At 41.8% G+C, this 17,500-nt stretch overlaps 1 protein-coding gene across 3 annotated transcripts in view; it reads right to left on the reverse strand.

Annotated features, from left to right (window-relative positions):
• jak2a (Janus kinase 2a) overlaps positions 1–17,500 on the reverse strand; it is a 58,949-nt gene that overhangs the window by 1,270 nt on the left and 40,179 nt on the right. For all 3 annotated transcript variants that reach the window (XM_084136241.1, XM_084136240.1, XM_084136242.1), the window contains 10 exons: positions 16,531–16,682; positions 13,444–13,594; positions 13,238–13,371; positions 5,413–5,467; positions 4,804–4,938; positions 4,595–4,719; positions 3,298–3,470; positions 3,089–3,206; positions 1,552–1,665; positions 1–439 (listed from right to left, as the gene is read on the reverse strand). The exon at positions 1–439 is cut by the window's left edge and continues 1,270 nt beyond it. In XM_084136241.1, coding sequence (XP_083992367.1) covers positions 329–439; positions 1,552–1,665; positions 3,089–3,206; positions 3,298–3,470; positions 4,595–4,719; positions 4,804–4,938; positions 5,413–5,467; positions 13,238–13,371; positions 13,444–13,594; positions 16,531–16,682 — 1,268 coding nt within the window. In that variant the 3' untranslated portion in view covers positions 1–328. The remainder of the gene's footprint in view (positions 440–1,551; positions 1,666–3,088; positions 3,207–3,297; positions 3,471–4,594; positions 4,720–4,803; positions 4,939–5,412; positions 5,468–13,237; positions 13,372–13,443; positions 13,595–16,530; positions 16,683–17,500) is intronic.

Below are 17,500 nucleotides of genomic sequence, written 5' to 3' on the forward strand. Positions count from 1 at the left end.
TTTGATCTTTATCATATCTGGACAATGATGAGAAAAACACACATTTAATAACGTGGTTTGTGTCTTTTTATAACGTGTTTTACTCACACAGAATAAACGATCATTTAGAAATGAACATGAAAGAAGGTCATCCTCAGTTTTGTGGTTCTTAAAAAGTTTGAAAACCCCTGATAGTGAAAGAACATCCCAGAATTCCAGAGGATCCTGAAGGCATCAGACCCGGATCAGCTGTGGGATGTTCTGACCCGGATCAGCTGTGGGATGTTCTGATCCGGATCAGCTGTGGGATGTTCTGATCCGGATCAGCTGTGGGATATTCTGATCCGGATCAGCTGTGGGATGCGCGGTCCTGGATAGTGTGGACTCTCTGAGCGAGAGTTCTGAATGTGGGTCGATCACTCGGCTCTGCGGCCCAACACTCCTTCATCAGCGCCTGGATCTGCAGGAGAACCGCAGGAGAACCACACCGCAGGAGAACAGCACCGCAGGAGAACCACACCGCAGGAGAACCGCAGGAGAACCACACCGCAGGAGAACCGCAGGAGAACCACACCGCAGGAGAACCGTAGGAGAACCACACCGCAGGAGAACCGTAGGAGAACCACACCGCAGGAGGAGGAGAACCACACCACAGGAGAACCGCAGGAGAACCACACCGCAGGAGAACCACACCGCAGGAGAACCACACCGCAGGAGGAGGAGAACCACACCACAGGAGAACAGCAGGAGAACCACACCGCAGGAGAAGGAGAACCACAGGAGGAGAACCACAGGAGGAGAACATGATAATGTAGAGATCTGAGTCTGAGAGCTGTGCTTCAGTGGGAGTAGTGCTGGGTGGTATACCGGTTCAAACACCGCTGTTCATATTTGTCATGATATGAATGTCTAATATAGCGGTGTGTGAGCTTTAACAGCGCTGGTAACGACAGTGTGTGAGAGGCTCTTTCCCTGCTCACTGCTGATGCTCAGGTGTGTGTGTGTGTGTGTTACTGAGACGGGGGAGATGGAGAGGTTAATCACTGATAGCTGTAACATTATATTACAGTGTTTCCCACACATTGGTTCACAATATCAACTCTGGCCGCCACTGATAGATTCTCCATGTTGAATAAACATGAGCGCTCCGTTTCACAGTCACGCACGCGCCGGTGTTGTTTTATCAACGCATCTGAAGGGAACTGACGGTCTTTAGAAAAGTTTCGATGTTATCTTTCTTTCTTTCCTGATTAAGCAGCGTTTATGAGCCGTTACTACAGCGCCTCCTGCTGGCGCTCTTTATAAACACTGCTAACCTGTATTAATACTAGTGTGGGATTGTTCTACAATATTCACTCATGACAGTAAAACAGAGTCTATCTACTGCAGTATTTCCTCTCTGTCAGTAGAACATGTGGTAACTCCCAGTCATGCTTGAAAAAAATACCCCATCATATACCGTGAAACTGGAATAATTTTGACAAATACCGTGATATAAATGTTTGGCCATACCACCCAGCACTAAGTGTAAGATTGGATTGTGTGTATGTGAGGAGTTGGTGAAGGCTTTACCTCAGCGGGACAGCCCTCTGGAGACGGCAGACGGTAGTTCCTCTTCAACAGGTCGATCAGGTGATAAACGATCATCTGACCCTGTTTGTCCTCGCCCATCTGCTCCATGAACACCTGGAACCGCAACACCACACACACTATTAGCCTGAGGAACCTGGCCGTCACAATACAGGCTTACCAGACGCATACATCTCCTGTTTTTTAGTGAGAGGATCTACTTTTAGAAAAACCATCAAAGAACACACCACCATACGCGTAAAACCTGAGCAAAAACCTTACTTTATTTAATGCATTTATATCACTGATCCGTATTTTGTGAAATCTGAGTAAAGGGGAAATAGTAAATCGTGACATTGCGTGATCTAGTTTAGCGCAGAATTCTGTTATAAACCATATCGGATCAAACAGCGCTGACGTGGACACCAGGAGAAACACTGTTCCCATGCTGAGCAAGTTATAAAAGGCCTTTCAGTCCACAAATCACCAACATTCACCATGGATTTACTGTAGTAACGCTCACTGTAACCATGGTATTGTGGCAGAAATAGTTGAATGTTTTTATTATCCATCTCAGGGTTCGTACAACCTTTTGAGAGTGAAATTCAAGCCCTCCTCAAGTGCTTCACACTTCTCCCAGCACCACAGCTCTAAATATTACACAATTTTAATGTTATTTTTAATGTGACTTGTCAAACTAAAAGTTTTAAGATGTAGAAAAACTAACACCTTGTGGCAAACACTTTTCTTAAAACGACTACCGTTATAACCAGTAGATGGCAGCAGAGGAGCACTTATTGACTAATTACCCATTTCCACTCCCCAACTTACGGAAAAAAGTACGAAGTCACAGTCTCATGAAAAACTAAATCTTTTCTTCAAGTTGTGACTGAATTACACAGAAAGCAAGCTGTCGGTCGTTCAGTACGACACTATAGAAGAACAGCACATTTAATAAGAGTAGAACATTTAAAATTTCTCTAAAAAAATGAGGTTTTTGCACGTTATTGTTGTTAATAAAAGTCAATATTATCTGCTTATCAATTCTTGCTTCACTGTTAAATTTCCAATAAACAAATAATATAATAAACAAATATAATATTACATAATATTAGTCTAATGCTAATGTTAGCGATGCACGCTTCTCCACGTCAGTTTGCCATCTGAGGTATCCCTGCGGTCGGGTTTAAGCCGAACACAACGCCACTCACACAAATTAATAAATATTGATAGTGTTTTTGGGAATAGATACTGTATCGCCAAACCTATCGCAATATTCTCAACATGTATCCATATTTTCTTACACCCCTAGTCACTATTTTACTATTATCTCATTTCACAGACAGTTTGTTTCTGTATTGTTTTTATATAAAAATGTCGATACAATGTAAAGTATTTGCTCTGGCTCTTGTTTTAAATGATTTTGTTCCGTTATTAAGCTTGTTGACGTTGTTCAGGCAGAATGTGTCTGTTTTAATGTCGCACGTCTGTTCTGAGATGATCACACACAGATCTGCATCGGCACTGAAGGGTCACTTACTGCTGGAGGACTGCAGCTTTTGTCACTGTATGTAAAGAGTTCATAGAGAACGACTCCGAAACTCCAGACGTCTGACGCCACGCTGAACTTGCTCTCGGTCAGAGACTCCGGGGCGTACCTTCATCACACACATCATCATCATCATCAACACATCAATAATGCTGAATCACACTCATAAACCAGCGTGTGATGAGTAGTGAAGCTCTCACCAGAATATGGGGCTTTCTCCGGGCTCGCGGACCGTGTAATACTCCTTATCCTGAGGGAGGACTTTAGTCAGGCCGAAGTCTCCGATCTTCACGTGAAACTCGCTCTCCACCAGGATATTCCTCGTGGCCAGGTCTCTGTGGACGTACCGCTTCGACGCCAGGTAGTCCATCCCCTACACACACACACGGACACGCATCACGCTCACGGTTATTCTTAACCCTCTGGGGTCTGAGGTGTTTTTGGGGTCCTTGAGATGTTCTGACATGCCCTTACATTTGTGCTTTTTTCAGTTGCTTATAAACATATTAATGGCAAAGGTGTAATTACACTCTATTTAGCACAAACAGGGCTACCATAATATGTGAGCAACATGTATGTACATGTTTGTATTTTTGAGAGAATAATGTTTATGCATGGTTATTGAAAAATCTAAAAATGAAAGTTTCTGAAATAAGGCCACAAAACACATACTAAATGTGTCCACAAGATGCATTTTGTCGCCTACAGTTTTTTCTTCAAAATGATGTGAAAATCATCATGCCTTATCATTCACATAAAACAATACATTGATTTAAATTTTGTAAGACACTTTTTGTTTGGAAAGGCAATATGCGCAGGGGCGTCAACGATCCAACACCATCATGAATATATAGTGGTTCACACCTGAGACAATGGCCCCGCATACTTAATGAGCCTTTCATTCAGGTGTGTCACTGAGCCACAAGAAAGAATGCAAGTGAAGTCTCATACTGTATTTTCAGAAAGTTTTGGAATATATTCTCTACCCAAATGTGTCACTAATAAAACACAATAAAAATAATTTAAAGAGAAGGCTTATATTGACCTTTTAAGATTTTGTTTACATCTATCCTTATATAGATATCCTTCTTTCATTTAAAAGAAGAGAACTCAAGCTTCATGCCTGTGTCTGTTTGCCTGTTTGACTGAGTATTCGCTGAGTTATGGTTCATTTTCGGACGCGTTTCAGAATTGACTTCACTGACAGAGAGAAAGCAGAACTCGCATCATGTTTATTTTGCTTTATTTGGCAAAAAGCACAACACTTTGTTTTTATTGTGAGTATACACAAAAATAATACACACTTAACAGGATTGATTGATGTATGAAACTTGTTTGTAAGATCAAAGTCAACAGAGTATTTTGAATCTCGTTTGAACTGATAAGAAAAAAAGCGAGCAGATCACGCCGGCGTGATTGTCGACCCCAGGGGGTTAATGAAGTGTGTGTGTTTGAGAGTGTGTGTGTGTGTGTGTGTGTGTGTGTGAGAAACCTCACCTTACAGATCTGAGCCGCGTACAGCAGGAGCTTCATGTGGTCGAAACGCTCCTTGTTTTTCGAAAGATAATCTCTCAAACTACCAAACGGCAGAAACTCCATGACCAGCCGCAAGTTCTTACGACCTGCAGAGAGAGAGAGTGTGAGAGGGATGAAGAGAGAGACGTGTATATGTGCCGCCTCAGGACCAGCATGCATCAGTCTCTCACCTGCGCTGTAACAAACGCCCTTGTATCTGACGATGTTGTCGTGTTGCAGTGATCGCAGGATCTCAATCTCCCGCTCGAAGTCGCGCAGGTGTTCAGCTGAGCTGTGCTGAAGCTTCTTCACCGCCACCACCTCACCTGTGAGGAGGAGGAAGAGTGAGGAGTGATGAGGAGGCAGAGTGAGGAGGAGGAGGAAGAGTGAGGAGTGATGAGGAGGAGGAGGAAGAGGAGTGATGAGGAGCAGGAGTGATAAGGAAGAGGAGTGAGGAGTGATGATGAGTGAGGAGGAAGAGTGAGGAGTGATGATGAGGAGGAAGAGTGAGAAGTGATGATGAGGAGGAAGAGTGAGGAGTGATGAGGAGGCAGAGTGAGGAGGAGGAGGAAGAGTGAGGAGTGATGAGGAGGAAGAGGAGTGATGAGGAGCAGGAGTGATAAGGAAGAGGAGTGAGGAGTGATGATGAGTGAGGAGGAAGAGTGAGGAGTGATGATGAGGAGGAAGAGTGAGGAGGAGGAAGAGTGAGAAGTGATGATGAGGAGGAAGAGTGAGGAGGAGGAAGAGTGATGAGGAGGAAGAGTGAGGAGTGATGATGAGGAGTGAGGAAGAGCTCTCACCTGTGCTGTCCTGCAGCGGGTCGTAGCGGCACTTCTCAACGCTGCCGAAGTTACCCTGTACACACGCGCACACACACACACACACACACACACACGGGAGTCACAGGGCTGAAGCGGGACAGCTGAGTGGTGTGTAGGGTTGGGAATCGAATACTTGTTATAAAATTTAAATTTAGATTCCTCTTATCGATTCCTTTGTTTTCTGTGTTCATGTATCAGTATATTGGATCTGTGCAGCTCTTAAAGTGACAGAAGCCTAATATTCCTGCTCTATAATAACACTAATATTCCTGTCTCTATAATAACACTAATATTACCGCTCTATAATAACACTAATATTCCCGATCTATAATAACACTAATATTCCCGCTCTATAATAACACTAATATTCCTGTCTCTATAATAACACTAATATTACCGCTCTATAATAACACTAATATTCCCGATCTATAATAACACTAATATTCCCGCTCTATAATAACACTAATATTCCTGCCGTCTCTATGATAACACTAATATTCCTGCCGTCTCTATGATAACACTAATATTCCCGCTCTATGATAACACTAATATTCCTGCCGTCTCTATGATAACACTAATAATTCCTGCCGTCTCTATGATAACACTAATAATTCCTGCCGTCTCTATGATAACACTAATATTCCCGCTCTATAATAACACTAATATTCCTGCCGTCTCTATGATAACACTAATATTCCCGCTCTATGATAACACTAATATTCCCGCTCTATGATAACACTAATATTCCTGCCGTCTTTATAACACTAATATTCCCGCCGTCTCTATAACACTAATATTCCCGCCGTCTTTATAACACTAATATTCCCGCTCTATAATAACACTAATATTCCCGCTCTATAATAACACTAATATTCCCGCTCTATGATAACACTAATATTCCCGCCGTCTTTATAACACTAATATTCCTGCCGTCTCTATAACACTAATATTCCCGCTCTATAATAACACTGATATTCCTGTCTCTATAATAACACTAATATTCCTGCTCTATAATAACACTAATATTCCCGCTCTATAATAACACTAATATTCCTGTCTCTATAATAACACTAATATTCCCGCTCTATAATAACACTAATATTCCAGCTCTATAACAACACTAATATTCCTGTCTCTATAATAACACTAATATTCCCGCTCTATAATAACACTAATATTCCTGCCATCTCTATAATAACACTAATATTCCTGCCGTCTCTATAATAATACTAATATTCCCGCTCTATTATAACACTAATATTCCCGCTCTATAATAACACTAATATTCCCGCTCTACACTAATATTCCCGCTCTATAATAACACTAATATTCCCGCTCTACACTAATATTCCCACTCTATAATAACACTAATATTCCCGCTCTATAATAACACTAATATTCCTGCCATCTCTATAATAACACTTATATTCCTGCCGTCTCTATAATAATACTAATATTCCTGTCTCTATAATAACACTAATATTCCCGCTCTATAATAACACTAATATTCCCGCTCTACACTAATATTCCCACTCTATAATAACACTAATATTCCCGCTCTACACTAATATTCCCGCTCTATAATAACACTAATATTCCTGTCTCTATAATAACACTAATATTCCCGCTCTATAATAACACTAATATTCCTGCCGTCTCTATAATAACACTAATATTCCTGTCTCTATAAAAACACTAATATTCCCGCTCTATAATAACACCAATATTCCCGCTCTATAATAACACCAATATTCCCGCTCTATAATAACACCAATATTCCCGCTCTATAATAACACTAATATTCCCGCTCTATAATAACACTAATATTCCTGTCTCTATAATAACACTAATATTCCCGCTCTATAATAACACCAATATTCCCGCTCTATAATAACACCAATATTCCCGCTCTACAGTAATATTCCCGCTCTATAATAACACTAATATTCCTGTCTCTATAATAACACTAATATTCCCGCTCTATAATAACACTAATATTCCTGCCATCTCTATAATAACACTAATATTCCTGCCGTCTCTATAATAATACTAATATTCCTGTCTCTATAATAACACTAATATTCCCGCTCTATAATAACACTAATATTCCCGCTCTACACTAATATTCCCGCTCTATAATAACACTAATATTCCTGTCTCTATAATAACACTAATATTCCCGCTCTATAATAACACTAATATTCCTGCCGTCTCTATAATAACACTAATATTCCTGCCGTCTCTATAAAAACACTAATATTCCCGCTCTATAATAACACTAATATTCCCGCTCTATAATAACACCAATATTCCCGCTCTATAATAACACCAATATTCCCGCTCTATAATAACACTAATATTCCCGCTCTATAATAACACTAATATTCCTGTCTCTATAATAACACTAATATTCCCGCTCTATAATAACACTAATATTCCCGCTCTATAATAACACTAATATTCCCGCTCTATAATAACACTAATATTCCCGCTCTATAATAACACTAATATTCCTGTCTCTATAATAACACTAATATTCCCGCTCTATAATAACACTAATATTCCCGCTCTATAATAACACTAATATTCCTGTCTCTATAATAACACTAATATTCCCGCTCTATAATAACACTAATATTCCTGCCATCTCTATAATAACACTAATATTCCTGCCGTCTCTATAATAACACTAATATTCCTGCCGTCTCTATAATAACACTAATATTCCTGTCTCTATAAAAACACTAATATTCCCGCTCTATAATAACACTAATATTCCCGCTCTATAATAACACTAATATTCCCGCGCTATAATAACACTAATATTCCTGTCTCTATAATAACACTAATATTCCCGCTCTATAATAACACTAATATTCCCGCTCTACACTAATAGTCCCGCTCTATAATAACACTAATATTCCTGTCTCTATAATAACACTAATATTCCCGCTCTACACTAATAGTCCCGCTCTATAATGACACTAATATTCCCGCTCTATAATAACACTAATATTCCCGCGCTATAATAACACTAATATTCCCGCTCTATAATAACACTAATATTCCCGCTCTACACTAATAGTCCCGCTCTATAATAACACTAATATTCCTGTCTCTATAATAACACTAATATTCCCGCTCTACACTAATAGTCCCGCTCTATAATAACACTAATATTCCCGCGCTATAATAACACTAATATTCCTGTCTCTATAATAACACTAATATTCCCGCTCTATAATAACACTAATATTCCCGCTCTACACTAATAGTCCCGCTCTATAATAACACTAATATTCCTGTCTCTATAAAAACACTAATATTCCCGCTCTATAATAACACTAATATTCCCGCTCTATAACACTAATATTCCTGCCATCTCTATAATAACACTAATATTCCCGCTCTATAATAACACTAATATTCCTGCCGTCTCTATAATAACACTAATATTCCCGCTCTATAATAACACTAATATTCCTGCCGTCTATATAATAACACTAATATTCCCGCTCTATAATAACACTAATATTCCTGTCTCTATAAAAACACTAATATTCCTGTCTCTATAAAAACACTAATATTCCCGCTCTATAATAACACTAATATTCCCGCTCTATAACACTAATATTCCTGCCATCTCTATAATAACACTAATATCCCCGCTCTATAATAACACTAATATTCCTGCCGTCTCTATAATAACACTAATATTCCCGCTCTATAATAACACTAATATTCCTGCCGTCTATATAATAACACTAATATTCCCGCTCTATAATAACACTAATATTCCCGCTCTACACTAATATTCCCGCTCTATAATAACACTAATATTCCTGTCTCTATAATAACACTAATATTCCCGCTCTATAATAACACTAATATTCCTGCAGTCTCTATAATAACACTAATATTCCTGTCTCTATAAAAACACTAATATTCCCGCTCTATAATAACACTAATATTCCCGCTCTATAATAACACCAATATTCCCGCTCTATAATAACACCAATATTCCCGCTCTATAATAACACTAATATTCCTGTCTCTATAATAACACTAATATTCCCGCTCTATAATAACACTAATATTCCCGCTCTACAGTAATATTCCCGCTCTATAATAACACTAATATTCCTGTCTCTATAATAACACTAATATTCCCGCTCTATAATAACACTAATATTCCTGCCATCTCTATAATAACACTAATATTCCTGCCGTCTCTATAATAATACTAATATTCCTGTCTCTATAAAAACACTAATATTCCCGCTCTATAATAACACTAATATTCCCGCTCTATAATAACACTAATATTCCCGCGCTATAATAACACTAATATTCCTGTCTCTATAATAACACTAATATTCCCGCTCTATAATAACACTAATATTCCCGCTCTACACTAATAGTCCCGCTCTATAATAACACTAATATTCCTGTCTCTATAAAAACACTAATATTCCCGCTCTATAATAACACTAAAATTCCCGCTCTATAACACTAATATTCCTGCCATCTCTATAATAACACTAATATTCCCGCTCTATAATAACACTAATATTCCTGCCGTCTCTATAATAACACTAATATTCCCGCTCTATAATAACACTAATATTCCTGCCGTCTATATAATAACACTAATATTCCCGCTCTATAATAACACTAATATTCCTGCCGTCTCTATAATAACACTAATATTCCCGCTCTATAATAACACTAATATTCCTGCCGTCTCTATAATAACACTAATATTCCCGCTCTATAATAACACTAATATTCCTGCCGTCTCTATAATAACACTAATATTCCTGCCGTCTCTATAATAACACTAATATTCCCGCTCTATAATAACACTAATATTCCTGCCATCTCTATAACACTAATATTCCCGCTCTATAATAACACTAATATTCCTGCCATCTCTATAATAACACTAATATTCCCGCTCTATAATAACACTAATATTCCCGCTCTATAATAACACTAATATTCCTGCCGTCTCTATAACACTAATATTCCCGCTCTATAATAACACTAATATTCCTGCCGTCTCTATAATAACACTAATATTCCTGCCGTCTCTTTAATAACACTAATATTCCCGCTCTATAATAACACTAATATTCCTGCCGTCTCTATAATAACACTAATATTCCTGCCGTCTCTATAATAACACTAATATTCCCGCTCTATAATAACACTAATATTCCTGCTCTATAATAACACTAATATTCCTGCCGTCTCTATAATAACACTAATATTCCTGCCGTCTCTATAATAACACTAATATTCCCGCTCTATAATAACACTAATATTCCTGCCGTCTCTATAATAACACTAATATTCCTGCCGTCTCTATAATAACACTAATATTCCCGCTCTATAATAACACTAATATTCCTGCCGTCTCTATAACACTAATATTCCCGCTCTATAATGACACTAATATTCCTGCCGTCTCTATAATAACACTAATATTTCCGCTCTATAATAACACTAATATTCCTGCCGTCTCTATAATAACATTAATATTCCTGCCGTCTCTATAACACTAATACTCCTGTCTCTATAATAACACTAATATTCCCGCTCTATAATAACACTAATATTCCTGCCGTCTCTATAATAACACTAATATTCCTGCCGTCTCTATAATAACACTAATATTCCCGCTCTATAATAACACTAATATTCCTGCTGTCTCTATAACACTAATATTCCCGCTCTATAATAACACTAATATTCCTGCCGTCTCTATAATAACACTAATATTTCCGCTCTATAATAACACTAATATTCCTGCCGTCTCTATAATAACATTAATATTCCTGCCGTCTCTATAACACTAATACTCCTGTCTCTATAATAACACTAATATTCCTGCCGTCTCTATAATAACACTAATATTCCTGCCGTCTCTATAATAACACTAATATTCCTGCCGTCTCTTTAATAACACTAATATTCCCGCTCTATAATAACACTAATATTCCTGCCGTCTCTATAACACTAATATTCCTGCCGTCTCTATAATAACACTAATATTCCCGCTCTATAATAACACTAATATTCCTGCCGTCTCTATAACACTAATATTCCCGCTCTATAATAACACTAATATTCCTGCCGTCTCTATAATAACATTAATATTCCTGCCGTCTCTATAACACTAATACTCCTGTCTCTATAACAACACTAATATTCCTGCCGTCTCTATAATAACACTAATATTCCTGCCGTCTCTATAACGCTAATATTCCCGCTCTATAATAACACTAATATTCCTGCCGTCTCTATAATAACACTAATATTCCTGCCGTCTCTTTAATAACACTAATATTCCTGCCGTCTCTATAACACTAATATTTCCGCTCTATAATAACACTAATATTCCTGCCGTCTCTATAATAACATTAATATTCCTGCCGTCTCTATAACACTAATACTCCTGTCTCTATAATAACACTAATATTCCTGCCGTCTCTATAATAACACTAATATTCCCGCTCTATAATAACACTAATATTCCTGCTGTCTCTATAACACTAATATTCCCGCTCTATAATAACACTAATATTCCTGCCGTCTCTATAATAACACTAATATTTCCGCTCTATAATAACACTAATATTCCTGCCGTCTCTATAATAACATTAATATTCCTGCCGTCTCTATAACACTAATACTCCTGTCTCTATAATAACACTAATATTCCTGCCGTCTCTATAATAACACTAATATTCCTGCCGTCTCTATAATAACACTAATATTCCTGCCGTCTCTTTAATAACACTAATATTCCCGCTCTATAATAACACTAATATTCCTGCCGTCTCTATAACACTAATATTCCTGCCGTCTCTATAATAACACTAATATTCCCGCTCTATAATAACACTAATATTCCTGCCGTCTCTATAACACTAATATTCCCGCTCTATAATAACACTAATATTCCTGCCGTCTCTATAATAACATTAATATTCCTGCCGTCTCTATAACACTAATACTCCTGTCTCTATAACAACACTAATATTCCTGCCGTCTCTATAATAACACTAATATTCCTGCCGTCTCTATAACGCTAATATTCCCGCTCTATAATAACACTAATATTCCTGCCGTCTCTATAATAACACTAATATTCCTGCCGTCTCTTTAATAACACTAATATTCCTGCCGTCTCTATAACACTAATATTTCCGCTCTATAATAACACTAATATTCCTGCCGTCTCTATAATAACATTAATATTCCTGCCGTCTCTATAACACTAATACTCCTGTCTCTATAATAACACTAATATTCCTGCCGTCTCTATAATAACACTAATATTCCTGCCGTCTCTATAACGCTAATATTCCTGTCTCTATAATAACATTAATATTCCTGCCGTCTCTATAACACTAATACTCCTGTCTCTATAATAACACTAATATTCCTGCCGTCTCTATAATAACACTAATATTCCTGCCGTCTCTATAACGCTAATATTCCCGCTCTATAATAACACTAATATTCCTGCCGTCTCTATAACGCTAATATTCCCGCTCTATAATAACACTAATATTCCTGCCGTCTCTATAATAACACTAATATTCCTGCCGTCTCTTTAATAACACTAATATTCCCGCTCTATAATAACACTAATATTCCTGCCGTCCCACCGATTTGTGTTCATGATTTTTTTTTACCTTATTGGAATCAAAATTAGGAATCGTTAAGAATCGGAATCGTTAAAACTCAAACGATACCCGCCCCCAGTCATGATGCTGATGATGACGAGGCTCACCTTGCCCAGCAGCTGGAGGAAGATCAGGTGTCTGGCCTCAAACTGAGTGGGGTCCTGATTCTCAAAGGCTCCAGCGAAACCCACCGGCCGGTTCCGGCTGGGAAGCATCTCGCTCTCCACCAGCAGCTCGTAGTCTGAGGAGCACAAGAACGCAGGAGTCAGCACTGCGCTAGCTAGCCTCTCGTGCGCGCGTGTGATTAGCTCACCTGGCGTGAAGAGGCTGTTGAGGTCTCGGATCACGGCTCTGAACGAGGGCCGGTGCAGTGGCTCGTAGTCCATGCAGCTGTTGATCACACTAGCCAGTTCAGTCCACTTCGGCGCCGGGAGCTGGTGCTTATCCTCGTAGAACAGCAGCTTCTGTGGGACAGAGACCGTTAGCTGCAGTCAATCACGCGCAGCACAGAGAGAGATCGTCAGCTGCAGTCAATCACGCAGCACAGAGAGAGACCGTTAGCTGCAGCCAATCACGCGCAGCACAGAGAGAGATCGTCAGCTGCAGTCAATCACGCAGCACAGAGAGAGATCGTCAGCTGCAGTCAATCACGCAGCACAGAGAGAGACCGTTAGCTGCAGCCAATCACGCGCAGCACAGAGAGAGATCGTCAGCTGCAGTCAATCACGCAGCACAGAGAGAGACCGTTAGCTGCAGCCAATCACGCGCAGCACAGAGAGATCGTCAGCTGCAGTCAATCACGCGCAGCACAGAGAGACCGTCAGCTGCAGCCAATCACGCAGCACAGAGAGAGACCGTTAGCTGCAGCCAATCACGCGCAGCACAGAGAGACCGTCAGCTGCAGCCAATCACGCGCAGCACAGAGAGACCGTTAGCTGCAGCCAATCACGCGCAGCACAGAGAGACCGTTAGCTGCAGCCAATCACGCGCAGCACAGAGAGACCGTCAGCTGCAGCCAATCACGCGCAGCACAGAGAGAGATCGTCAGCTGCAGCCAATCACGCAGCACAGAGAGACCGTCAGCTGCAGTCAATCACGCGCAGCACAGAGAGAGATCATCAGCTGCAGCCAATCACGCGCAGCACAGAGAGATCATCAGTTGCAGTCAATCACGCGCAGCACAGAGAGACCGTCAGCTGCAGCCAATCACGCAGCACAGAGAGAGACCGTCAGCTGCAGCCAATCACGCGCAGCACAGAGAGAGATCATCAGCTGCAGTCAATCACGCGCAGCACAGAGAGAGACCGTCAGCTGCAGCCAATCACGCGCAGCACAGAGAGATCATCAGTTGCAGCCAATCACGCGCAGCACAGAGAGATCGTCAGCTGCAGTCAATCACGCGCAGCACAGAGAGACCGTCAGCTGCAGCCAATCACGCGCAGCACAGAGAGAGATCGTCAGCTGCAGCCAATCACGCGCAGCACAGAGATCGTCAGTTGCAGCCAATCACGCGCAGCACAGAGAGATCGTCAGCTGTAGCCAATCACGCGCAGCACAGAGAGATCGTCAGCTGCAGCCAATCACGCGCAGCACAGAGAGATCGTCAGCTGCAGCCAATCACGCGCAGCACAGAGAGATCGTCAGCTGCAGCCAATCACGCGCAGCACAGAGAGAGATCGTCAGCTGCAGCCAATCATGCGCAGCACAGAGAGATCATTAGCTGCAGCCAATCACGTGCAGCACAGAGAGATCGTTAGCTGCAGCCAATGATGCGCAGCACACAGAGATCGTTAGCTGCAGCCAATCACACGCAGCACACAGAGAGATTGTTAGCTGCAGCCAATCACACGCAGCACAGAGATCGTTAGCTGCAGCCAATCACGCGCAGCACAGAGATCGTTAGCTGCAGCCAATCACGCGCAGCACAGAGATCGTTAGCTGCAGCCAATCACGCGCAGCACACAGAGAGATTGTTAGCTGCAGCCAATCACGCGCAGCACAGAGATCGTTAGCTGCAGCCAATCACGCGCAGCACAGAGAGATCGTTAGCTGCAGCCAATCACGCGCAGCACAGAGAGATCATTAGCTGCAGCCAATCACGCGCAGCACAGAGAGAGATCGTCAGCTGCAGCCAATCACGCGCAGCACAGAGAGAGATCATTAGCTGCAGCCAATTACGCGCAGCACACAGAGAGATTGTTAGCTGCAGCCAATCACGCGCAGCACACAGAGAGATTGTTAGCTGCAGCCAATCACGCGCAGCACAGAGAGAGATCATTAGCTGCAGCCAATTACGCGCAGCACACAGAGAGATTGTTAGCTGCAGCCAATCACGCGCAGCACACAGAGAGATTGTTAGCTGCAGCCAATCACGCGCAGCACACAGAGAGATTGTTAGCTGCAGCCAATCACGCGCAGCACAGAGAGATCGTTAGTTGCAGCCAATGACGCGCAGCACACAGAGAGAGATCGTTAGCTGCAGCCAATCACGCGCAGCACACAGAGAGAGATTGTTAGCTGCAGCCAATCACGCGCAGCACAGAGAGATCGTTAGCTGCAGCCAATCACGCGCAGCACAGAGAGATCGTCAGCTGCAGCCAATCACGCGCAGCACAGAGAGAGATCGTTAGCTGCAGCCAATCACGCGCAGCACAGAGAGATCGTTAGCTGTAGTCCGATCGCAGGTGATCGTGATGTGTACGGGTCAGCTCCCCACGGTTCCACATACATGTGATTCACGGATTAACTGCAACATTTAACCATCATAGAGTGAAAGTTTGTCATTTAGACGTGTTTTGTCTTGCCAATTTAATGGTTTTCTTTGAGACTGTGGTCCCAGCTCTCTTCATTGACCAGGTCCTGCCGTGTAGTTCTGGGCTGATCCCTCACCTTCCTCATGATCATTGATGCCCCACGAGGTGAGATCTTGCATGGTGCCCCAGACCGAGGGAGATTGACCGAGTGTGTGGACAGGTGTCTTTTATACAGGTAACGAGTTCAAACAGGTGCAGTTAACACAGGTAATGAGTGGAGAACAGGAGGGCTTCTTAAAGAAAAACTAACAGGTCTGTGAGAGCCGGAGTTCTTACTGGTTGGTAGGTGATCTAATACTTATGCCATGCAATAAAATGCAAATTAAATATTTAAAAATCATACAATGTGATTTTCTGGATTTGTCTCTCACAGTTGAAGTGTACCTATGATAAAAATTATAGACTTCTACATGCTTTGTAAGTGGGAAAACCTGCTAAATCGGCAGTGTATCTAATACTTGTTCTCCCCACTGTATATATATATTGTTTTTTTTGTGATCCGAAAAATGATCGGATCCGTGGCTGAAAAGCCGTAAATTATGTTAACCGTGAGTTGCGTGAGGCGTCGCACAAAGAGTTTGCTTCACCTTGCAGGAGTCGAGGGCAGCGAGTGGATGTTCTCCTCCACAGTAAATCTCCCACAGCGTCGTGCCGAAACTCCACTTATCCGCCGCTAGACTCAGACTCCGGCTGTCCTGCACACACTCCGGGGGAACCCAGGGGATCCGCTCCAGCAGAACTACACACACACACACACACACACACACAGGAACAGTTAGGGGAACCCAGGGGATACGCTCCAGCAGAACCACACACACACACACACACAGGAACAGTTAGAGGAACCCAGGGGACACGCTCCAGCAGAACCACACACACACACACACACACACACACACAGGAACAGTTAGAGGAACCCAGGGGACACGCTCCAGCAGAACCACACACACACACACACACACAGGAACAGTTAGAGGAACCCAGGGGACACGCTCCAGCAGAACCACACACACACACACACACAGGAACAGTTAGAGGAACCCAGGGGACACGCTCCAGCAGAACCACACACACACACACACACACACACAGGAACAGTTAGAGGAACCCAGGGGACACGCTCCAGCAGAACCACACACACACACACACACAGGAACAGTTAGAGGAACCCAGGGGACACGCTCCAGCAGAACCACACACACACACACACACACACACACACACACACAGGAACAGTTAGAGGAACCCAGGGGACACGCTCCAGCAGAACCACACACACACACACACACACACACACACACAGGAACAGTTAGGGGAACCCAGGGGATACGCTCCAGCAGAACCACACACACACACACACACACAGGAACAGTTAGAGGAACCCAGGGGACACGCTCCAGCAGAACCACACACACACACACACACACACACACACAGGGACAGTTAGAGGAACCCAGGGGATACGCTCCAGCAGAACTACACACACACACTCACACACACACACAGGGACAATTAGAGGAACCCAGGGGATACGCTCCAGCAGAACTACACACACAC

Source organism: Abramis brama, assembly GCF_963993115.1.
Source record: "Abramis brama genome assembly, chromosome: 15".
Classification (NCBI taxonomy): domain Eukaryota; kingdom Metazoa; phylum Chordata; class Actinopteri; order Cypriniformes; family Leuciscidae; genus Abramis; species Abramis brama.